The following is a 24,754-nucleotide window of genomic DNA, read 5'->3' as shown; positions in this document are numbered from 1 at the left end:
AACTCCTTTATAACCAGCAATCCGCTTGGTGGGAAAGCACATTTTTTAGATACCACTTAATTCCTTTTTCTGCTTCTGCTGAGCACTATCCTCCAGAGCAGTCTTCAATCCTGGCTGTATGTGAAAGTCGCCTTGATGCTCGGAGGATCCCACCCCCACAGATTCTAGTGTAAGTGGCTGGAGTGGGGCTGGGACGTTGGTTTTTGAAGGTGCCTCTGGGGGTGACTCTGCCCTGGGGCCAGGGTTAAGGGTGAGGAAACCAAATCCATGGTCATGTCCATGGGGTGGAATTCCAAGTGTTTCCTGGCCATTTTCATATCATGGCGCCCGTGAGCACGGATGACACTTGTGTGTGTCACTGGGATAACCAAGGACCAGCAGCTTGAGGACTTGTAAACAATTGTTTTTATTCGTTTATTTTAAAAGTCTTATTGGAGTATAGTCGCTTTACAACGTTGTTAGTTTCTACTGTAAGGCAAAGTGAGTCGGCTATACATATACATGTGTGTGTGCAGCTGCTCTCTGTCTGCCCCACCCTCTCCCTCCCGGCTGCGTCCACAAGGCTGTGCTCCGCGTCTGCGTCCCCACCGTAAACGGACAGTAACAGCCGTGTGTCCAAGGACTCTTGCCCCCCAAGCGGGGCCTCAGCGTGTCAGTGCCTTGCCGTCCCCTCCTGCCGCACGGGTCGGTGGAACCCTTAGACCTTGGGTCCCGGTTCTAACCTCCCTTACGAGGCTTTTCTTTTTTTAAAAGCTGGTATCATTAAGAGATGGTCACAGGGATTCGCTTAACAGAAGCAGATGTCCAACCGTTGGCTGGGCCGGCCTGAGTCTCCGTCTCCTCACCTGCGTGAAGTTGACGATAAGGTTGATCCTCAGGGCCGAGGGCGCTTGACTTTACTGTGTAAAGCCCTTAACTCGGTGCTCTGTAAGCATCCGCCTTTGTGATTCCGCGGCGGTTTGTTACAGGTGAGGTCGCCCCGCACGCCTCGAGTCTTTGCAGGCGGTCGGCGTCTGGAGGCCGCGGTCAGCCAGCCCCGGGCCGCCTGCGCTGCAGCCCCGCGTCTGTCACCGTCCCGCCCCTCGCAGGGGGTGGCTCGGCCGAGAGCGGCGCGCGGCCTCTGCGCCCTCGCTGCCCTCTCCTCTCAGCCCGGGGCGGCCTCTCAGGCCGAGCAGGAAACCAGACTCGTCTCCGTGCGGGAAGGGGCGGCCCGGGGCGAGGGGCTGCGGCCGCGGCCGTCCGCGTCCCAGGGCGCCGACCGCGGGGCCGAGGCCGGCCACCCCGCTGCAGGCGTGGGTGAAATGAGAGCCCCCGGGTGGGGAGTCCGCTGTGGGCGTCGCTCGCTCACGCTGAGCCCCGCTGCTGGGGGCAAGGATGACTTTGCTTGAGTCGGGATGCGGGCTGGGCTTCCTCGGAGTCGGCTGTGCGCACAGCCCTCCCGGGTTAGCTCCGTGTTGGACGCCCTTTGGGCTTTTAGGACAGTGGTCACAGAGCCGAATCCTGCAGCCGCACACTAGGGCCGCGAAGAACTGGGCGAAGAGAACGACCCCAGTGCCAGCGGGCCGAGGCCAGGGGCTCAGGTAACAGGAGACAGACCGGCCGGCGGGGAAGGTCCCCGGGGAGGCCTCACCGACGGGGCGGCCTCCTTTCTGAACAGAGCTCCCACCACCCGGGCCTCAGTCCAGCCGCACCGGAACCCCGAGGGTGCTGGTGAAGGGGTGCACTTACAAGGAGGCCCCTAAAACTTCCAGTTCAGTGGGTGAGTGGAGGGGTCGGAAACCTGACCTCTGAGCAGACAGCGCGGTGACTCGGCTGCCGTCTGAGGGTCTGTGACGTGTTCCGCGGCCGGGAAACAGGGGGCCCCGTCTCCGCTCTGCTTCTCCGTCCCTCTGTTTCTCCCCTCCGCCTGCCGCCGCTCAGATACTAGGACGGGAAACGTGCACCGCCTCCCGCATGAGGGCTGTGAGGGAACATTTCCCGAGCTCCGGCAAGGCCTTTCAGGCACCAGCATTAGCTTCCAGTAGGAAAGTCACACGGTCCTGTAACTCCACAGTCATCGCGAAGGGCCCCAGTATTCAGATCGCCCCCAAGCATCTCAGAACGAAGCGTTCTGTTGGTCTCTGGTTGTCCGATTATGTTTACAACACTATCCTGAGTCAGGGAAAGGAACTTTATTCCTGGACACTACGGGGCACAGTCGTGTCGGACTCTTTGCGACCCGTGGACTGTGGCCCACCAGCTCCTCCGTCCATGGGATTCTCCAGGCAAGAGTCCTGGAGTGGGTTGCCATGCCCTTCTCCAGGGGATCTTCCCGACCCAGGGATCAAACTTGCCTCTCCTGCATTGGCAGGTGGATTCTTTACCGCTGAGCCACCTGGGAAGCCCCTAACAAACAGCATCTAGGTTTTATTCTCCTGTCGACTGCCTCGCTCTCTCTTGGAAAAGACAGATCAATATAAATGTGATACTTTCTTAACCCCTACGCTCAATTTCCCTCCCTCACCTCGGGAGCCCGTCGGGCTTTACCCGGTGGTGTGTGTGATGTATGCTAAGTCACTGCAGTCGTGTTCACTCTTTGTGACCCCATGGACTGTAGCCCGCCAGGCTCCTCTATCCATGGGATTCTCGAGGCAAGAATCCTGGAGTGGGTTAACATTTCCTCCTTCAGGGGATCTTCTCGACCCAAGGATCAAACCTATGTCTCCTGCATTGGCAGGCAGGTTCCTTACCAAGACCTAAAATACCTGAACTAGCCCTGGGAGCTCTATTCACTTGAGCTGTAATTTTAAAAACTTCTTGCTTTCCTAATCCCTCCTTCTCCCCTCTGGGCCCTGCATAGATTTACACACTCACTTACACACTTAGGTACTGACCAGCTCAGAGTCGTGTTTCTTTTTTGCTGACACAGTTTGAGTTTGTATCTGCTTTTTCCAGATGCCATTTTAGTTGCTTTTTGTTCAACTGGACTTGGAAAGAGTTAAAAAAATCCCAGCCAGATTTACCCTTGCCCCTTTGTGTAAATCAATATGTTAAGCTTGCATTCCGCATTTTATATTTATGTCTATTCAATATCATCTTATTTTCAGTTGTCTTAAAATTAAGATTTTTAAATTGCAATTTCATTATCTTATGTATGAGACATAAGACATATTGATAAACCGGTCAACCTTAAGGGAAAACAACCCTGAATGCTCATTGGAAAGACTGATGCCGAAGCTGAAACTCCAGTATTTTTGCCATCTGATGCAAACAGCTGACTCATTGGAAAAGTCCCTGATACTGGAAAAGATTGACAGCAGAAGGAGAACAGGGCATCAGAGGATGAGATGGCTGGAGGCATCACTGATGCAATGGGCATGAGCTTGGGCAAACTTTGGGAGATGGTGAGGGACAGAGAGGCCTGGCGTGCTGTGGTCCATGGTGTGGCAAAGAGTTGGACACGACTGGGCAACTGAACAACAAACAGAATGTATGAGCGATTTCTTTTAGTTGAATCAGCTGCCCTTTTCTTCTTGTTGTTGTCAAAGTATTTGTTAAAATATACTGAATAAAACTTCCCAGGTGGTGCTAGTGGTAAAGGATCACCTGCCAATGCAGGAGATGCAAGAGATTAGATCCCTGGGTCTGGACGATCCCCTGGAGGAGGAAATGGCAACCCCCTCCAGTGTTCTTGCCTGAAAAATGCCATGGACAGAGGAGCCTGGGGGGCTGCAGTCCATGGGGTCACAAGAGAGTGGGACACGACTGAAGCGACTGCACTCACGCACAAGGACAGAGCCTGGTGGACGCTCCCAGAGCCTTCGGTCCAGGATCCTGTCTGCACGCACAAGGACAGAGCCTGGTGGACGCTCCCAGAGCCCTCGGTCCAGGATCCTGTCTGCACGGAGCAGTGCTGTTTCGTGTGAGACTCAGCTAAGGCGATGTTACCAGTTTGACAGCTCAGCACTCAGTGAGTTCAGTTGCTCATCTAGCTGTGAATACACCTGACCTCTATCTCTGGCCCATATACCTTACTCCTCTGTTTTTTTCTCTTTTCCCTAACAATGCCTCAGCACACCTTGTGAATTATCTTCCTAAAACCGAACTATATTCACACGCCTCTGGTTCACAAATGCCAGTTTATGAATAGATAGTGTGTTAGCTTCATCAGATTCACCTGGAGAGCTTTTAAACTGCCCCAGCAGGAGATTCTGAGATCTGGGATAAGTGGTACTCATAGCTTTCTGGGTGATTTTGATATATTTAAGGTTAGAAAGCCAGTGGGTGGTCCATATTTTTTCTTAGGGTCAGCTTTGCGTAACCCAAAGAAAAGAAGCCTATAAGATTAGGTTTTGAACTCATTTTTCATCTTTGTGAACTTGAATTGACTTCTAGTTACCACTGGCTTCTTTTCTACTTCCTCGGAAACTAGAGTATATAGTGTTTCTCTTCTAGAATCATTCTTTCAAGTACCTGTGGCACAAATTTTGACAGTTTGCTGATGTATTATAGTTCCTTATATGAGGCTAATTGTTGCTATTTTTTGTATTATATAACATTTTATATATACAGTTAACTTTTTCCATCATGAATTTGAAGCAATATTATAAATATAGGAGCATGCATTTGTTATTATTCTTCATCTAAATTCCACAAAGCTGAAAAAAGAGCACCTTATTTTAGGAAACAATTCCATTCAGCAAAGATATCATTTTCCATGATTTATGCTATCTTACAGTTTATTGAGTCAGCCACAATAAAATAGAATAAGATAGAAAAGTTACTACTAATACCATGATTATGCCAAAATCCCATGACCTGTTGTAGCTTTAAGAAACTGACAGGAGAAGACCCTGAGCTTGTCCTCAGGTGTGCTTAGTATTATTAGTACGTTTCTCAGTATTTAGGGCTACTTATTTCAGATCAGATTTTATTTTCAAGATAACAGAATAAAACACAACTCAAAACATACGAGATATAAGGCAAGAGCTCCAATTCTGAGTTTTAAAGTTTATGATGCCTTGCTTTGGGGCTCTGGTTTGGAAAGGACATAATTAATCCAATTTGGCACTCAATTTTTGTTATATGCTTAAGTACACATGGATTTATTTGTGCTTTTAAGGGACAAAATTATCGCCAATGCTTTAAATATATAGATAATATTGAGGATTTATTTTCTAAAGTCACACTCTCAGTCCTCTGCTTTAGCAAGCTGTAGTCATAACTTCTAGTATATACTGGTAATTTTAGTTTCTCCTACTTTTTCTATCATTTGATAGAAGTTCTAATATACACAATTGGCTCAAAAATTTGCAGAAGGTGAAGGAACAACAACAACAACAAAAACCAATATGGAATAAATATAAAGCAAATAGTAAACCATTTCCTGAGTAACTAACTTTCTTGTACCAGAGATTTTAATTACTTACCTCAAAGAAATGGTGCTAATAGGGAATTGTTGTTGTTCTATTGCTAAGTTGTAGCCAACTCTTTGTGACCCCATGGACTACAGCACATCAGGCTTCTCTGTCCTTCACTATCTCCTGGAGTTTGCTCAGACTCATGTCTATTGAGTTGGTGACTCCATCCAACCATTTTATCCTCCATGGCCCCCTTCTCCTCCTGCCCTCATTCTTTCCCAGCATCAGGGTCTTTTTCAAACTCACTGGAAATATCTAGTACTTAGTCTGAAGTTTATATGGTTATACTTTAAAGCAGTAAGAACTCTTAAACCTGGACCAGAGGCTTTCTCAGCCCACGCTAAGCCTTTGTCTCAAATAGTTCTACCTTGTGGGTATTTCCAGTGAGAAGATGGGAAAAAGCTAAAGCCCCACCCGTCATCTGCTCTGTGCGGCCTCCGTCAGCTCTTCTGAATCCGGCAGTCTAGTGACTGAAGTACCAACGGTGTAACTGCTACCCTCAGACAAAACAAGCTCTCCAAGAGCAAGCAAGCAGGAGTGGTGACTTTAGAAGTACAGGAAAGGAAAAGTGGGTTATTCTCTGCTACAAGTTGGGAATCCCTGCGTTAGAAGTTCTTTATTTGCAAATTAAAATGTAATGCCAACCACCTAGTTTAAATGAATGAAGTTTACACTTTTGTATTTGGTTACTCATAAAAGAGACAATTGTGTGGCCAAACATTTGGCAAGCACTTTGGAGATTCCATGCTCTGAACATGAGCTTCTGGCGACTCTGCTTGCTTCTCTCACACAGTGCTGCGTGTTGCTTGTCATAGTGGGTGTGCCTTTTTTGCTGTAGCAGGAACCTTGTTCAACAGCCTTTCTCAGTGAGCAGAGCTATTTACATTACCAGTTCTTTCCATCTATTTCATTCATGTAAAGTGAAAGTCAATATAACCTTGGAGTTTGAATAAAGATATTATCCTAACTCAGAACTTCTACTGTGTTAACTGCAGAAAGAAAAAAAGTTGCGATTATGTTAAGCCAATTTATATTGATATGTAGCTCAAAGATCATACACCCAAGAACCTATGCTTTATCATTTTTTGAGCAACCGGACTGCTTTATTTATGTGAACTGTATTTGCTGAGTGTTTTTCTCTCACGTTTGAAAAACTAAAGCATAGTGCCTGTTGTTCATCACTGAGGTCAAGTTAAATGTGTTGTTTAAGAATTAAAGGTATTGGTAGTGATAGCTTGCTTTGGGGATAGGAGCTATGGGGCGCTCCAGATTTGCTGATCGCAGGATCTGTGGGGAACAGTCATTGAGTCACAGGCAGTGGGAGCAAAGGGGGCTCTAGGGTCAGGGTTTGTTGCCTGTCAGGAGCACCTACAAGGCACAGCGACAGTCATTGGAAATACTGGTACATCATGTGAACAAGGAATGCTCACTGACAAGTATGAGAGGGGCACATCACACACACACGCATACACACACACAGATACGCACACGCGTATGCACACATGCATATGCACGTGTGCACATGCACACGTGTACACATGTGTGTGTATACATACACACATGTGTTCGTATATACAGACGTACACAGACGTACACACACACCACACAGCTACATCCACAGGCGCCTGTGTCTACCCTGTAGAATGGAGCATGATCAGCTGTTTCAGAGTTTTTCTGCTCAGTGTTTGCTGGTTTCAGGTTTATACTTTTCTCCCTGTATTCTCGGCAATAGCAGGCCCTCGGAGGTTACCAGTGTGTAAGGTTACCAGTGATACTAGTAGCAAGAAGAACACATTCATTCAATTGATTATATATTCTGCCTGGACACTTAATTGGGTTTTTACAAAGAATATCAAGTAGACCTTAATGAATAGTTCGGTATCATGTTCCAACATCAAGTTAATTTACTTGCCTGGAAACTGACCTTGGAAGCAATTAATTATTTAAAAAAAAAAGGAATTTCAGTGGATATTTAAAATGAGTCTTTTATGCAAGCCTTTCTTCCTTTTTTGTCAACTCAAGGCTGATGGCACTTTGAGGTCATGACCTTCTCCTCTCAGATTTATCTCCTCTCACGATCTCTTGGGTGACATCCTGACAGTAAGCTCTCACTCATCTCCGAAAGAGAGTCTGAGCTTTCTAGGATGACGAGATGGACATTTCTGTTGGAAAACAACTTCCGCTTCCCTTGTCTCTTTCTTTCTGAGGATGGGTGAGGACACCTGACTGTAATCTTTCACACCGTACAGTATTAATCAATACTCTTTTTTTTCTTTTTACACAAAATTCAGCCCAACCTTACTAGCTGCTTAGTAACATTCCTCTTCCAAATGCCCTTTCCTCAGAATGTCTCTTACTCACTTTGTCCAGTCTCATTCCTCTTTACTGTTTTCTTGGGCATCTGCTTTGCCACTGTATAATTCGCTACATCATTTCTGTGGGCTAGTCTCCTTTTAACTTGCTGGTCATCCTTTTTTCATGACATTTAATATTGGTGAGACCTCCGAAAATGGGATCTTGCTTATAAGTTTCAGCTAGTGTGGCAAGCTGGCGTGATTTGCTCTGGTCTCTAATGTACCTCAGCCAGAAACTTTGCATCATTGAGTAGGAGACTTGCAATAGGGAAGAGGGGGAGGGCCTTTGTGTAATAACTTTCCTCACTCATGGTCCTTACCGGGCTGTGTGTTTGAGAATCCATGTAGACAGTCACCCTGACCCTGGCTTAATGTGCGTCACCTCCTCTGTGAGAGTGTCCCTTGCCCTCTGGAGAGTCGATGCGCTCCTCCGTGTACCTTCTGTGCCTCGTACTTGGCTCTTTCTTTTCCTCTGTGCCTCCTCTGCTGCTTGAAGGGAGCGTGTTAGTTGCTCAGTCATGTCTGACTCTTTGCGACCCCATGGACTGCAGCCCGCCAGGCTCCTCTGTCCATGGGATTCTCCAGGCAGGAATACTTGAGTGGGCTGCCATTTCCTTCTCCAGGGGATCTTCCTGAGCTAGGCGTTGAACCCTCGTCTCCTGCATTGCAGGCAGACTGCTAACCATCTGAACCACCAGGGAAGTGAAGGAGGTACGTTACACACACTAGTATCCATGGAGACAGTTCTGTAAGATGGTACTGTTGCTGAATGATGGATAAGTGATTGAACGCCCGTTTTATCTTTTGCTTCCTCTGAGATCGTAGCTTTCTTTCTTCGTCCCTGCAGTGGCCTAACACAATGATGCTTCAGTACATATTTGTGGAGTGACTGAAAATGAACAGATGAGCAATATATATTTTATATAAATAAGAAGGCCAGGGAGAATTCATTAAGGCCTGGCCCTGGACAAATACATGAGTGTTAGAATTCTCTAATATTTCACTGGCTGTTGCCCATCTAACCTGTGACTTTGAAGAGAGACATTTTGTTTTTATTCCATTTATGGAATGCTCGTGGTGGTGCTTACTCAGATTGTGTTTTTTGAGAACAATAGCAGGGAGCCATAAATTGAAGGTACTGGATAATCAAGTGAGTTTTATGTGAGTCATAGGACTTGCATTAAAGTTTCTCATATAAAACAGCACAATTATGAGACTACTCAGTTAAAAACAAAAGAGAACCATAAGCAATTATGCGTGGCATGCATCAATTAAGCGCTGTCTAGGATTAAATCTTCCAGGCTTCGTCTTTTTAGGCCTTCTCCAGAAATCATCCATTCCTGGGAGAGAGAGGAGCTGTCATAACGCAGTTGCATATTTCACAAACAGTTTTGTCTATAATCCCTGGGTATGATGGTTCCGAAAAGGTTTTTTTGCCACCTGATGGATGAACAATGGACATGTTTATACATCTTGAATGAGCAAAGAACAAATCGACCTTTCTAACCGGGATGCCCTGTACCTTATCTGAGCAGTGAAACTGCCGCTCTTCTCTGCTGTTTGAAGTTATTTTTTTAGTGGGTGACTGAAAGCCTTCCTCCTCTGGCAATGTGATAAAGTCGCATAGGGCTAGTTGAATTTTGGTTCAAGTGGGTAGTTCTTACATTTCAGCCCCAAATGCTCAGTGCATGTACAGGAAGGGCTCTTCCTGGATCCCTCGACAGAACACATACAGCACGTTCTGCAACCATTGCTGGAGGAACATCACCATTAGGCAAAGAGACAAAACCCCTACAAGTTTTTCCCCCTCAACGGAGTACAGCAGATTCCTTTGTTTTCAAAACGATGTTCCCCAGGTTTCATCAGCTGCCTAAAACCGCATGTAGGAGCTTGGAAGATTGAGTTGCACATTTTACACAGGTTAAATTACAGGATTCTAAAAGTGTCCTTCTTTGCGGAAACTGGAGGCATGGTTGATTTGCAACATTTGTTGTATGTCTTTGGGGAAAAAAAATACAGCTGTTTCTTTCCTAGATTGGTTATTAGGAAACAAAGCCTGTCCAACTCTTGGTGGGCGGTAGCATCATCATTTCATGAGAAACAGTTCACAGAGAGACTCCTGACATGTACACCTCTTGGCTCTGAAACAGAAGCCTCTTGTCTCAGCTTACTGTGCCAGATGGAAGCTACAATGAGTGCCCGTTGTCCTGGGGCTGGGTTCAGCCATGCAGACCTCATCAATTTGGCTCACACAAGGTTTTTTTGAAAATGTAGCTTAGTTTTTAAATTTGAAGGATTTGGGATGCAAACCCAGATGTCTGGCTTGTTTTGAGCGTGTGGAGAGCTGGGTGTGCAGCTCCACGGCAGCGGTGGGCGGGAGCCCAGCTGTGTTGCCCCCACGGGTGGGGCTCACCTCTCCTGGTGGCCAGAGGGCCCACTTGTTCCTGGGGGCCCCCGGCTGCAGGAGCCAGCCTCCACTGCCGTTTACTCTCACTCTTGCACTGTTATTGTGATAGCAGTGAAACACTGCCCTGTCTCTTCCTCAAAGGTGAGAAAACGAAGAAAGCTTTTCCCCTTGACCTCTTTCTCCGTCACTTCCTTCATTACCTGCTGGCTTTCAGAGTGTAGGATTCTGATTCAGGCCACTGTGTAGCTCGAGGTATGTGGATTACAATGTAAGCTGAGATCTCACATACTGGTGAATTTTCAAATTACTCCCAATTACTTTGAAGAGCCAAATCCATATGTGAACACAAACATTCAAAACTGTGTCCAAACCAAAACTTATTATTATTAATTAAAAAACATTGGCAAGGTTGGGCGTGATAGCATGTGGCTTCCACCATGTGGTCTGACATCTTGTGACGGAGATGGTGATGATGATGAAGGTTTCTAATATTTATTAATCACTCAGCAGGCGCCAGTCTAGGTACTTTACATACCTTATTTAATTTAATCTTCAACAATAATGTGAGTTTTATCCCCATTTTCCCATAAGCAACTGTGTAAGGCCACGCAGCAGTGGAGGGGTGGAGGCTGATTGGAAAGGAGGCAGCCTGACTCCAGAGTGCAGAGTCCTGTTTACGTCCTCCGTATGTCATTATTGTTGTTCGTGGGGGCTTCCTAGTGGCTTAGTGGTGAAGAATCTGACTGCCAATGCAGGAGATGTGGGTTTTATCCCTGAGTCTGAAAGACCCCCTGGAGAAGGGAGTGGCAACCCACTGCAGTAGTTTTGCTTGGAGAACCCCATGGACAGAGGAGTCAGGCAGGCTACAGTCCATGGGTTGCAAAAGGGTTAATGTGACTTAGCAACCACAACAGTTATTGTTCAAGCAAGGAAGCATCATTTAAGGAGAGTTAAGGTCACACACTAAGGGTATTACACACAGGTTTTAATTGGTATAGGTAGGATTAAAATGTTGATCTAGGGACCCCAAGGAGAAGGCAATGGCAGCCCACTCCAGTGTTCTTGCCTGGAGAATCCCAGGGACGGGGGAGCCTGGTGGGCTGCCGTCTGTGGGGTTGCAGAGTCGGACATGACTGACTCGACTTAGCAGCAGCAGCAGTGATCCCAAAGCCCCGTCTTTTCTATCAAATTATATTTCTCTATTTGTAGAAAGTAATCTAAAATCAATTCTTACTAGGAAACGTGGCATATTTTTAAATGAAAAAGTTTTGTAAAGTTCTCAAAAAGAAAATGTCTTGGGGTTGGTGGTCCCAAAAGAGCATAAACACTGAGCCTGCTCAGCAAGGCAGGGAGGAGGCGGACGCTGATATTCCCCTTCGGGTCTGTCGGGTGGAGACGTGTATTTGGAGTTTAACTTCTGAGGATACTCTGCTGTATTGTAGTATTTTATACTGTACCACTGAAATGTAGAGCTGTTTTCTAATAGTATATTCGTGTTATGGTGAGCTATGGTGAAAAAACAGGTGACTTGTTGCCCAGAGGGTCTCAGAAACAAGATATCCACGGCCTGAGAGTTTGAGATTAGTGGATGCAAGCTGTGATACAGGACGGATAAACAACATGGTCCTGCTCTCCAGTGCGGGGACTGTACTCAACACCTCGAGTAAATCATAATGGAAAAGAGTATAAGAAAGAACGTGGAAAGGTGTAACGGAGTCACTTTGCTATCCAGCAGAAATTAATGCAACATAGTAAATCAACTATTTTGTTGTTTAGTCGCTAAGTCATGCCAGACTCTTTGCTGCCCCAAGGTCTGTAACCCGCCAGGCTCCCCTGTCCATGCTGCTGCTAAGTCACGTCGTCGTGTCCGACTCTGTGCGACCCCATAGACGGCAGCCCACCAGGCTCCCCGTCCCTGGGATTCTCCAGGCAAGAACACTGGAGTGGGTTGCCATTGCCTTCTCCAATGCATGAAAGTGAAAAGTGAAAGTGAAGTCGCTCAGTCGAGTCTGACTCTACTTCAGTAAAAAAAGAAACAAAAAACAAGTAAGATATACAGTCTCATTAACTAAGGAATGTTATATAAATCACTGTTGTTAGTAACAATATTTAGTTGCTCAGTCTAAGGCGGTTTCCATAAATGATCACTAATTCTTAGAATAATTGCCCAGCCTCTGGGGGATTCTGTCTTCCTTTTCCAGCACAGCAGACTGAAGCTCAGAGAAGGGAACTGATTTATCCAAGAATATACATCTATTAAGTCACGGAAGAAAAATTCACCCTCTGGCCTTGAAGGTCAAACTCTTTCCAGTGTACTGTGCTGTCAGGGCGCACACAATTGTCAGATTTATTCGCTTAACATTCCTTCATCTTGTCTTCTGTGAAATGGATCAATGACGTGTTTACTCTTGCAATTTTTGTGAGAGTTAACCATATCGCATGATGTGCTTGAAGCAATTCACACCAGCTTGGTGTGTAACAAACTGTGGCTCAGCTGGTGCAGAATCCGCCTGCATCGCAGGAGACCTGGGGTTTGATCCCTGGGTCAGGAAGATCCCCTGGCGAAGGATAGGCTACCCACACCAGTACTCTGGCCTGGAGAATTCCGTGGAGTGTATAGTCCACGGGGTTGCAGAGTCAGACACGACTGAGTGACTCTCACTTCACTTCACTTCAAATGCTCCATAAAAGTTGGTTTTTGTTTTGTGTTTCGTTTGGCCGTGTGCCCTGAGCTGGGTCAGGTGCTGGGGAGAAAGGGGAATAAGATACTGTATCTTTCCACAGAGGGCTTACTCTCAGTGTGGGGGAGATGGGGTCGGATAGACTTTATTAACACAGAACTGTAGTCCTGTATGAGGCCCGCTCACAGTCGTGGCCCCGGGCGGATAGTACGGCTCTGCGGTCCACCGTGCTGAGCCGCTCCGCAGAGCAGCTCTGTGTGATTTTGTAGGAAGGCCCTTGTGCCCGAGGCCTCTTTTTTTTTTTTAGTTTCCTTCCTAAAGGAAAGATTAAATAAATACACAAAAACTGTTCTTAAAGTCAGAAGGGCTGTTCATGCGATCCTGGAAACTGTGGTGTTGGCCCCGGGGAGGAGGCGAGATGACCCTGGACCTTCCCCGTGGGCGGAAGGGACGGGGAGGAAGAGTTACCACCACGAGGGAAGCAGAAGAATGTCCACACCTACAGCGTCCTTGGCAACTGCAGGAACGCCCGGCCTGTCTGCTTCCTCCCCACCCCCGAAAGCAGGCCTGCCGGTTGGCACGCCCTGCCCAGGTCTATGGAGAGGCCTCATGGAGAAACACACCTCTGTGACTATGATTGCAGCAGCTATTGACATCAAACCACGGTGTCTGCTGGCTCATTTCCTTAATGTTGCTTCCGATATCCTAGATTGTCCTAAGACTTTTTTTCTTTTTTTTTTTTTAGTTTTACTGGAGTAAAACCTTAAAGAATTCTTTTTCAGAAACGGTTCATAAATATAAATTCTCTAAATACCTATGCGTCTCAAGATGACTTCATTTGTTTCAAACCTAAATAATTGCTTGGATTTTTACAGAATGCTGGCTTCAGCACATTGCCAAAGTTATAATGCTGTTGCTGTTGGAGAGCCAACATGTCTTAAGTTTACTAATAGTATCAGTCTCATCCGTTTGTCAATAATCATTTCGTTTGTTTCCTCTCTGGAAACATTTAAGATTTTCTTTTTTTTTTCTCGAGGTGGAGGTCTAGGTATGTGCCTTATATTTTTTGTTTTCCCATCTATGTGTTCAGTGAGTATTTTTATTCTGAAGAATCATCTCCCTTCGTCTTGGGGAAACTGTACTCTTTAATTTCTTTTTCATCACGTCATCAGCGGTAACTGTCTTTCATTTATTTGGCCACAGGACATGGCTCCCAGGGTCTTAGTCCCCCAACCTGGGATCAAACCCTGGGCCTCTGCAGTGGTAGGCTGAGTCCTAAGCGCTGGGTGTGCAGAAAGTTCCAGCGCATTCTGTGATTTCTTTATTGCTTCTTCCCCTCCATTATTTCTGCCTATTTTCTACTAAAACTGCTGCTTATTTTTATTAGTATCCACACTTCCCCTGAAACATTCTCTCTCTTTTGAACTTCCTGTAAGATGGATGTTGGATTCGTTGGTTCTGTCCTCTAATTTATTAAATTATCTGTCTTTTTGTTCTCTGTTCTGGGAGAATTCTCTAACTTTATATTCCAAGTCACTAATTTAGTCTTCAGCTGTATTTATTATTCTACCTTTTAAACATTTTAATTTATTTTTTAATTATGTCTTTAATTTCTAAGAACTGTTTCTTATTTTCTAGTTGCTCATTTTTAAGACAGCCCATTCTTGTCTTATAACACAATAGCCTCTTGATCTCCCTGTAGACACTAATGTAAGTTTTGTTTTTAACAGATTTTATTTAACATATTTTATTCTCTACATTATGTCTCTTCTCTTGGATTCATGATATTATAGGATACAAGAAGCAGTAGTAAGAAAGCAAGCCAGCAGATACTCTCAGTTTAGTGTAAGTAACTGTTGAAATTGTGTCTATGAAGCTTGATGCAGTTGTTAAGAAATATTTCCTTAAACATTGAAAGAATAATTTTAAAAACTGGTAGTCATCTGGAACTAATAAAAGTCAGATTATTTTGTCACGTGAGTGTATGTTCCTCGGTTCTTTGTCTCATCACAACAAAGATTTGGAGCAACGGACATTAAAGCCCTCGGCGCATCACAGCTCTCGGGTCTTGGACAAACCGTGTTGCAGCTCTTAGGCAAATCAGTGTTACAGCTCCATTTTATTTAGAAGATAGCAGGAGAGTGAGAGAGAGAGAGAGAAAGAAAAGAGCACAGGCACTCGGGAGAGAGAGTCCAAGAGAAAGCGCTTTGGCTCCTCCTTTTGTTTTTTCCTCCCCCTGGGCCTGCCCTATGCAAATTGGGCTTAGCCAGGAGTGCTGTTTGTTCTGCCTGAAGTCTTCACTCTGGTCCTCGGACCTTCCTTTGACCTTCCTTGTCTTTTAGCCGCCGCCATTTTGGACTCCTTTTCCCTATTCTACCTACATAACAATTTCAATCAAACACTTGGGGTTTTGGGGTGTTAAGACAATCTTGCTTAGGAACAATTAGTTTTATGATGCTGCTGTGTCGCTTCAGTCGTGTCCGACTCTGTCTGACCCCATAGACGGCAGCCCACCAGGCTCCCCGTCCCTGGGGTTCTCCAGGCAAGAACACTGGAGTGGGTTGCCATTTCCTTCTCCAATGCATGAAAGTGAAAAGTGAAAGTGAAGTCGCTCAGTCGTGTCTGACTCTTAGCGACCCCATGGACTGCAGCCCACCAGGCTCCTCCATCCATGGGATTTTCCAGGCAAGAGTACTGGAGTGGGTGCCATTGCCTTCTCCAAATTAGTTTTATAGATGCTGATTAATTTTCAACATGTATAGAAAGCTTAAGTTTAATTTTAAGCATATTATTTAAATATAAGTGTATCCAGTAGGAGAATAAATTTAGTATGTGTAACTATCATACAATTAAAGGGGGATAAAATAAACAAAGGAAAATTAATCTTTATATAGACAAGAAAGCAAAAAGAAAATAAAAAGCATAACATAAAACACAAAAAATGATGGTAAAAAGACCATTTTGGACCAATATCAGTTATTACAATAAATAAAAATAACTTAAAAACTTACCTTAAAAGTTGGAGACTATCCAAATGGTCAAAAATAATCATACACATTAAACATTCAAATATATTCTACCTGTTATAGGCATACCAAAAAAAAATTAGAAAAAATTTTGAAATTGAGGTACACATAGAACTATTACAGGTAAATTTCAAAAAAAAGAAAGTTGAAATATTAATTTTCTTTAATCCTAGTATATAGTATATAAGTATTAATATAAAACAAAATGGAATTTAATGTAAAAAGGATTAAATGGACAGCAAGTAATATGTCAGCCCACTCTAGGATTCTTGCCTGGGAAATCTCGTGGACAGAGGAGCCTGGTTAGCCACAGTCCATGGGGTCACAAAAGAGCTGGACACGAATTAGTGATTAAACAATAAACAATCACAACAAAGAAATATTTATTTATTGACCACTAATAAAAATCCAACAAGAAAGTATAATGGCTAGGAGTCTTTGTGCACCAAACAAAAAGCATTTGAATAAATATACTAAATCTGTTGGAAGTGCAAGAAGAAATTATTCAAAACAGAGAAGAGCCTTCTCACAGAAATCTCTTGCAATCCCATTTCACTCTGAAACCATAAAACTGCGTTCTTTTGTCAGTGCCATTCGATTATCTTCACGTTGCCATTCTTCTGCTGCTCTTTCCTGTACTTTCCGTAAATGCCTTTTCAAAACTCACATTTTAAGGCCTGTTTTTCAGGGTGCCTTCAAAGGTGCTGTAGTCAAATGGACTTGTTAGCTTTGTGATTTCTGAAAGATGCGTGTTAAGATTTTGCTGAGTGCTGATAGAGGGAATTTGGATTTCATTTTTCTGAAGGCAACAGTCTTTTCCCTCAGCAGTCCGCCATCTAATCCTCGAGGATGACTCTTGATTTCATGACATTTAAGATTAGATGTAACCTTACTGATTGTCTCATAGTCACTTCAGATCAAGACTCGGTTGGCTTGCTAGGTTTTGGACTGTTATTAAATTCAGGCAACTCATAACTGTTCTGGGTCTCAACTAACTTGTCTTTGAAATAAGAATAACTTTGCACAATGGCAGTATCATAGCCAGTGACGCTTATTCGAGGCGCGATTATTGCTAACTGAAATAAGAATATAGGGCTCAGATAGATATTCCTTCAGGCTCTTTCTTTCTCAAAAGCTTTATTTTCATATTACACAATAGGTACTTCTATTTTTACCTAGTCTTTTTCTAAAATCCAACTTTAACAAAAACGTTTCTGTGGTATATATTATAGAATATGGCATTCTGACTTTTCATCCTCTGACACCTGGCAGATTTTTGGGAGAATAACAAAATGTTTTAGGGAGTGATAGTTTGTGCAAGCAATTGCAAGGACAGATGCTGCCTCTACGTTCCTCAGGTTTATTTGGAGTCCACTTTATAGGCCTCGCCACTGTTAATGGAGAAGGCAATGGCACCCCACTCCAGTACTCTTGCCTGGAAAATCCCATGGATGGAGGGCCTGGTGGGCCGTAGTCCATGGGGTCGCTAAGAGTCAGACACGACTGAATGACTTCACTTTTGTGGGTTTCTACAGTGCCGAGTCCATGGTTCACTCACTCACTCATCTGGCGCTCAGCTGTGTCTGACTCTTTGCATCACCATGGACTCTAGCCCCCCGGGCTCTTCTGTCCATGGGATTCTTCAGGCAAGAACACTGGAGCGGGTTGCCATTCTCTTCTCAGGGGATCTTCCCCATCCAGGAATTGAACCCGGGTCTCCATGGTTGATGCTGAGTAAATGTCTTTTGAGTAAGTGAGCTTATGTAAAGCTCCTTATAAATGTGGCTTCTCCCTTATTTAGCTGCATTACAGGCCCTGAAGAGGAAGAAGAGGCTTGAGAAGCAGCTCACTCAGATTGATGGCACACTTTCCACCATTGAGTTCCAGAGAGAAGCCTTGGAAAACTCATATACCAACACGGAAGTGTTAAAGAATATGGGCCTTGCAGCGAAAGCCATGAAAGCCGTTCATGAGAACATGTGAGTGACCGCGATCTCCCTCTGAGTCTTACGTTCCCTCAGAGCTTTGGAACTCTGATGGCTTGGGCAGGGATGGGCTTACTCATTTGAGACTCTTTGACATGTTGGAATGGAATGCTCCCACAGAGAAAGAGCAGAAGTTTTAATATATTAGCCAAAGAAGAAAAGATCATGAGAAAATAAAGGGCACTCATTTTGCCTTTAATGTTTTCCAGGCCTCACTGTTCTCTGATACTCCACCTGCAAATATTTTCATCCTATAGTTTCAAAAAGGCTTAAGTGGTAACATCCGTGAGGGTATTAGAACTGTACAATAGTAGCTGTCAAACTTTGTAGAAGTGAAGCTGCTCAGTCACGCCTGACTCTTTGCGACCCCATGGACTGTAGCCTACAGGCTCCTCCATCCCTGAAATTTTCCAGGCAAGAGTACTGTGAGAGGGTTGCTGTTTCCTTCTCCAGGGGATCTTCCCCTCCCAGGGTCAAACTTTGGGAGGACTCAGAAATCAGTACTAAAGAGAACTGAGATGCCCACGCCCCTTTGAGGAAGCTCGGGACTGGGCCTTTTGTTTTCAACCAAGTTCTCCAGGTGGTTCTGACACTAACCAGTGTTCGAGAACCACTGGCATACAATATAATAGATACAAACATGGATTTGGGGCAGATTTTCTGGACTGTAATCCCAGATCCTGGCTGACTGTCCCTGGACAGTGCTTTGTCTCTTCCTGATTCAGTTTCCTTGTCTATAAGTTGAAGATAATAATCATACTTACCTCATGTGGTTCTTGTGAGAGTTGATGGGAAACTAGATACACTGCCGTTAGGAGTTCCTGGCATAAAGTAGCACTCAGTCATCAGTAATCATAGCGGTAGTGGGGCTCGTGGCTGTTTGCTTTTTATTTGCACAGAGAATCTAATCCTTTCCTGAGCTTAAATATGACGGTGAAGTTTGGGCCAAAGGTGTACAAGGGCAACGAGTGTCTGAGGGACTCGTGGAGAAGGTTCTGTGGATGGGAGAAGGGGGAGAGAGGCTGCGGCCAGTGAAGGCGGCTTTGCTGACCTTTTCCTGTCCTGATAACCAGCTGACCACCAGCCGTCATTCTGACAGCTTCTGAGGGATCATTAGATTCACGCTCAGAGTCACCACCCACTGTCGTTGCTGTGAGTTAGGTGCTAACTCTGTTCCAGAATCACAGCCCTTCTCCCAGGCAGTTCAGCCGCATCCTCCCCGGGTGTTCCTTTTGGGAAAAATCTACTGCTGGGCCCACATGTTAGCTGTACATTTCACATATGATTTTTAAATACATGATCCTACTATCTTTGTTATGAATATAAGAAGTGGAAATAAGGGGTGGGTGGAGGGCGGCTGGAGGAGGAACTGGCGGCCCAGGCTCGTGTCCTGACTAGAGATCCGGGGACAGAGGAGCCCGGTGGGCTGTGGTCCCTGGGGTCGAAAAAGGTGGACGTGCCTGAGCAACTTAGCACAGCACGGCACAGCAAGATGGCGAGGTTCTCTTTTTGATTACTGCATGAATGCTGTCAAATATTCAGCTCTTCCTATACGTGGAGTCTGGAAAACACGCAAAGCATTTAATGCCACTAGGAGTGAAAATGTCAGCGTTAGCGGCTCAGTAATGAGTAGCCTTGTCACTTCCCCGGTACCCATCAGCATGGCCTGGCCTCAGAGCTGGAGGCATGATTTGGAGATGGGATGCAGATGCGGCTGCCGGGAAACTCGGACCCGAGCCCATGGGGCTGCAGGGGCCAGAGGGGCTCGGCACCAGGAACTGGCTTGAGAGCTGCCGTCGGCCCTGGGCCTGTGATCCCTTTGCTGAAGCTGCTAATTCTTCTGAGGCCTTCACAGGCCTAACCCTGCTCTCATCTCCATCCCGGCCCATCAGCAGCCGTGGGGAAGTTCTTAGGGAGTCAGAATCTCAGGGCTATGTGGCATTCTGGAAAATGGATCTCTGGTCTCCAGTCCATCTTCTACAAAAAGCTGCTCTGATAGCGGCTCCTGCTTATCTCACTCTCCGTGGTCCTTGATGACCCGTGGCGTCGCTTCCTGCAGAGTTAATACATAGCATGTATTTAACCGTTTCATATGCCCTTCCACCCTGGAGCAGGAAATGGCAACCTGCCTAGGAAATCCCGTGGACAAAGTCTGAGTCTGGTGGGCTACAGTCCACGGGGTCACAAAGAGTCGGACACGACTTAGCATCTGAGCGTGCCCTACCAGACAAAATTTTGAAATGGGTCTACAGATATGCCCCTAGTGACTCCCAAACATAATGGCTATCAATTAACTTACATAATTTAAAATATGTGCATATACAGAATTATTAATTTCTTGAAATGTAAAGTCTTCAAGTTGATAAATCTTACCACCAGGGACGTTTATAATCCTACTGAAATAACCAAGAGTTTATATTAAGTTGACTCACTTTTCATAGGGGATTTTATTGTGTCTAAATTCATACTTTTAAAGTAAAATTTTACAATATTTTAACAAAACATTGTTTCCCAGGGACCTGAACAAAATAGACGATTTGATGCAAGAGATCACAGAGCAACAGGATATTGCCCAAGAAATCTCTGAAGCATTTTCTCAACGGGTTGGATTTGGCGATGACTTTGATGAGGTGGGTGACGCAGTGTAAAGAATGGAGCACATGGCCGCTGAGGAGGACAGCTCTTCCTGGGACTTCCCTGGAGGCCTGCTGGTCACGGCTTCACATCCCAGCGCAGGGGCTGTGGGTTCCATCCCTGGTTGGAGGGCTAAGATCCCACTGCTTCAGGGCCAAAAACCTTAGACATAAAACAAGCAATATTGTAACAAATTCAATAAACACTTTAAAAGTGGTCCACCTCAAAAAAAAAAAAATCTTGACAAAAAAGATAGCTTCCCACCATGTGAAGCAAGCAGGTTTTCTTACACATGTCCTTTAATATCACTAAAGAATAAATGATATCTGTTAGAAAAACACCTGTCTTAAGAGGGAAATGAAGTGTTGGCAGCTCTGATTTAAAGGAAAGATTAATATAGTTTGGCAAATAGCCCCCTAATTAAGTTCTCAGCTATTAAAGAATAGCAGCATGTGATTATGTGAAGTCAGTGAGTTTTAATTGTTGACGGGTTTGTAAATAGCCCCATTATGGGAAATTGAGTGCTCACACATCTGGGTGAAAGAGAGCAGACTGTGTCACTCTGCACAGGACAGGCAGATCACGCTCCTGTTAAATCAGGGCTTATGCTGCCTCTGTTTATTACCCGGGCTATGAAACAAATGTGGAGTGGCATTATTAACACACACATTCCATTGAGATTAATCAGTCCAGTAATAACAGACTATAATTATACTGGTGAAGTCTGTGCTGTGAATTTCAATTGTCCTCCTCAAAGCACACACAAGAAGGACTGGTGCATGTTCTGAAACGTTTCAGGTTAGTGTGGCAAAGAACCTGACTCCTGCATTCACGTGCTATTAAACACAGCACATCTGGGAAGTAAGACGTGGTTCCACAGAGTCCTTGAAAGTGGGGATTGGGTGTCAGCAGCTCTCGTTTCTATACTTACTTCATTTCATCTCATTTTCCTCCATTCTCCTTTTTAAAAAAGCTGAGGTGCAGCTGACTTACCAGTATTGTCTCGTTTCGCGTGTGCAGCAACCTGCCTCTGTTACACACACACATAACTGTTTTTTCAGATTCTTTTCTCTTACAGGTTATCATAAAACACTGAGTACAGTTCCCTGTGCCATGGTCCTTGTGGGCTGTCTGTTTCGTTTATAACACTGTCTGTGTTGATCCCGACTCCTCATTTAACCCCCATCCTCTTTCCCCTTTGGTAACTAACCATGAGCTGGTTTGCTGCGTCTGCTGGTCTGTTTCTTCAGCAGCTTTTTAAGTGATGTAGGCTGCGGCTTGGAAAAGGGTGGCTTTCAGGCCAGATCTTTCCCGAGTTCTGTTTCTGTTTGGCCTGTGGAGCAAGATGGTTTTTATATGTTTAAATGGCTGGGGGAAACCGCAGCAGCAATGGCAGTAGCGACCAGAAGGCCCTCGACAGGGACCGTCTGTGGCCTGCAGCGCTGTCCGGGCCTCCCCAGACGTGCGCCTGCCCCTGGCCGGCTGGTGAGCGTGGGGAGTCTCGACGCCGCGCTGCGGAGGGCCTGGGCGCGTGGGGACGCCACGGACCGCTGAGCCCGTGAGGTCCCTTCACTTTCGGACCCTCGATTTTCTCATTCATAAAGTGAACGACGGTCCCTAGACGATTCTGAAGTCCCTTAAATTCTAAAATTCTTTTACCAATGAATGAATAAGTGTTCGCTCCCTGAAATCTGAAAATGATGGAAATGATTATTTTGTGATCACATATTTGTTATAGAAAATATCAGTCTTTTCAGTGCTGGTAATGACCGTCAAGCGGTGTTGGCGATTCTGGGCGTACATTCAGGGTGGGGTAGTGTGTTCTGCTATTACTACATTTGCTATATTCGTTCCTAATTGTTCTTTTAGCAGAAATAGGATGTCAGAATATTCGTCCTGAAGGCATTTTATTCCTTCAGCCTGTGGAGAACTGAAAAGCCAGCAACTAGCCTGAGGCACTGTTTCACATGGCTTCCTGCTATTCTTTTTCGTGTTTATTTCCTTTTTTGAGGTAGATATACCAGTTCTCAGACAGCTCAGCTCGCCGTGTGTCTGATACATGCTGACTTGATCCAGTGTTGTGCTTGGCTTCAGGATCTCTACCCTTGGCCATAGTATTGTTACTCTCATTTTAAGATAGAATAATTATTTGTTTGTGAGCCTCTCTCCTGCGTTCCAAAAAGCTCCTTAAATGTAGGGACTGTTGATTGGATTTTGTCTCCCGAGCCCTGAGTTCATGCCTGGCCTGGAGTAAGCTCTCGATAAATTTGTTCAGTGACGAATGAATAAATGAAGAAATCTCCTTGGTGGAATATGAGTCTTAGGTCATTGCTCACAACGGCCTCAGAATCATAATGACGACAAGTTTAGTTTTGACTCCCAACCTCCCTCAGGGGGCTGGGCTCAACCTGAGGACTCTTGGAGCCGGTTAGACCTGAACTAGTCATCTCAAGTTATATTATTTCTGTCATAAGGCGGCTTTTACCCTCAAAGTCTCAGCTGGACTTGCTTTTCTGGGTTCTTGGGACAGAGTAATTTAAGATTAAGGACTGTCGGGGACTATTGCTAACAGAAAGAAATACAACGTACCCACCTGGAGTTATTCTTCACTCAGACACACAGCATGGTTTTCACTGGCTCTGGAAATTTAACAAAGGAGCCAGAGTATCTTTGATTCTTTTTACATTTGGTATGTTAAGGTTTTGCTATATCTGTTTTGTTTTCAGTAGCATTAGCCAAAATGAAAATATATATTTCCTCTAATTAAAGTTTCACAGATTCAGAATTCTGAACAGTAGAACATAAAAGTTACATTGCAAAAATGACAGGCAAAGTGTAAAATTTCTAGAAGCTCTGGAGGTTATATATTCAGCTAGCACAAATTACTTAAAAAAAAAAAAACTGTTGACTGAAGTATTATAAGATTAGCTACAACAAATTTGCACAGCCCCAAATATTCATATTTTAATTATTGCTCAGTGTTGCAAAAAAGACTTAGTCTTAAAATAAATATTCCATTTCACTGGATTCTCACATATCAATTGGGTAGCAGATGTTTTTGTTATTGTGTTTGAGGAAACCCACGTCTTGAAACGTTAACTCCATAATTCTTTCTTTCTCCTGTGTTCAGGATGAGCTGATGGCAGAACTTGAAGAACTGGAGCAGGAAGAATTAAATAAGAAGATGACAAATATCCGACTCCCGAATGCGCCTTCCTCCTCGCTCCCGGCTCAGCCGGACAGAGGGTCGGGCAGGATGCCCGGCGCGCCCTCGGCACGCCGCTCTCGAGCAGGTCTGTGCCTCACCCCGGCCCCCGTGGTCAAACGCTGGCCTGAAATCGTGGCCAGGCCCATCTCAGGGGGCCTCTCCTGCAGACTTCCCTGGCGGCCTAGTGGTTCAGACTCAGTGCTCCCACCGCAGGGAGTGGGCTCGATTCCTGGTCAGGGCAGTGAGATTCCTCAGGCCCTGCGCAGCCAAGAAAAGCAACTCTCGAGTAATGAGCGCGCCTGGGCCTCCAGGTGGCGCTAGCGGTAACGAGCCTGCCCGCCCTGCAGCGGACGGAGAGATCCCCTGCAGGAGGGCGTGGCCACCCACTCCCGTGTTCTGCCTGGAGAGTCCCGGGGACACAGGGGCTGGGTCCATGGGGTCGCAAAGAGTCGGACACGACTGAAGCGACTTAGCACACATCTCTCTTTTAGCACTTATTTTCCATTTCATAAATATACACCTTTTAATGAGTAATTCTAATTTGTTTTCTGTGCTGAAAGTGTGGACGTCACCAGTGACTGATTTTTATCCTTTTTTTGTTGTTGTTCCAGCATCTTCTAGGAGGACAGAAGGAGAGGATGATGACATCCAACATTTGGCAGCTTGGGCTACTTAGAGCGGAAGTTTTGGACACAGCTGTACATAAGACACGAAGATGTTTTTGCCAAATACAGCAGCTAACACAGATTGTTTTATATTTATACTGGATGAATGATTGTCTTTTAAGCCTCATAGGTAAAAGTTAAAGGAGTCGTGTGTAGATTTAGGATCCCTTTAAGATGAAAAGGGACTTCCCGGCAGCGTTTTGGAGGATCTCTTCCTCCCGATAGGAGGGACCCTTCCACTGCTTCCCCGCTGTATTTCCAGTCCTGGCACGTAGTTGGTACTCTCTATGTATTTGTTGAAAGAAAACTGAATCTTATTAACACATGAAACCTATAATCAGCTGTAAGCCACTTCAGAGTGACGTGCTCTGCACTTTCCTCCCCGTGCGAAGGCA

The 24,754-nt window shown here is 45.2% G+C and overlaps 1 protein-coding gene across 1 annotated transcript in view; it reads left to right on the top strand.

Annotated features, from left to right (window-relative positions):
• CHMP4C (charged multivesicular body protein 4C) overlaps positions 1–24,455 on the top strand; it is a 28,579-nt gene extending 4,124 nt beyond the window's left edge. Inside the window, exons 2-5 of the mRNA XM_061439491.1 lie at positions 17,669–17,846; positions 20,368–20,482; positions 23,617–23,779; positions 24,306–24,455. Coding sequence (XP_061295475.1) covers positions 17,669–17,846; positions 20,368–20,482; positions 23,617–23,779; positions 24,306–24,370 — 521 coding nt within the window. The 3' untranslated portion in view covers positions 24,371–24,455. The remainder of the gene's footprint in view (positions 1–17,668; positions 17,847–20,367; positions 20,483–23,616; positions 23,780–24,305) is intronic.
• The last annotated feature ends 299 nt before the right edge of the window (positions 24,456–24,754 follow it).

Source organism: Bos javanicus, chromosome 14, assembly GCF_032452875.1.
Source record: "Bos javanicus breed banteng chromosome 14, ARS-OSU_banteng_1.0, whole genome shotgun sequence".
Taxonomy (NCBI): Eukaryota; Metazoa; Chordata; class Mammalia; order Artiodactyla; family Bovidae; genus Bos; species Bos javanicus.
Note: the sequence above shows the minus strand (reverse complement) of the source record. Positions and strands in the feature narration are given on the sequence as shown.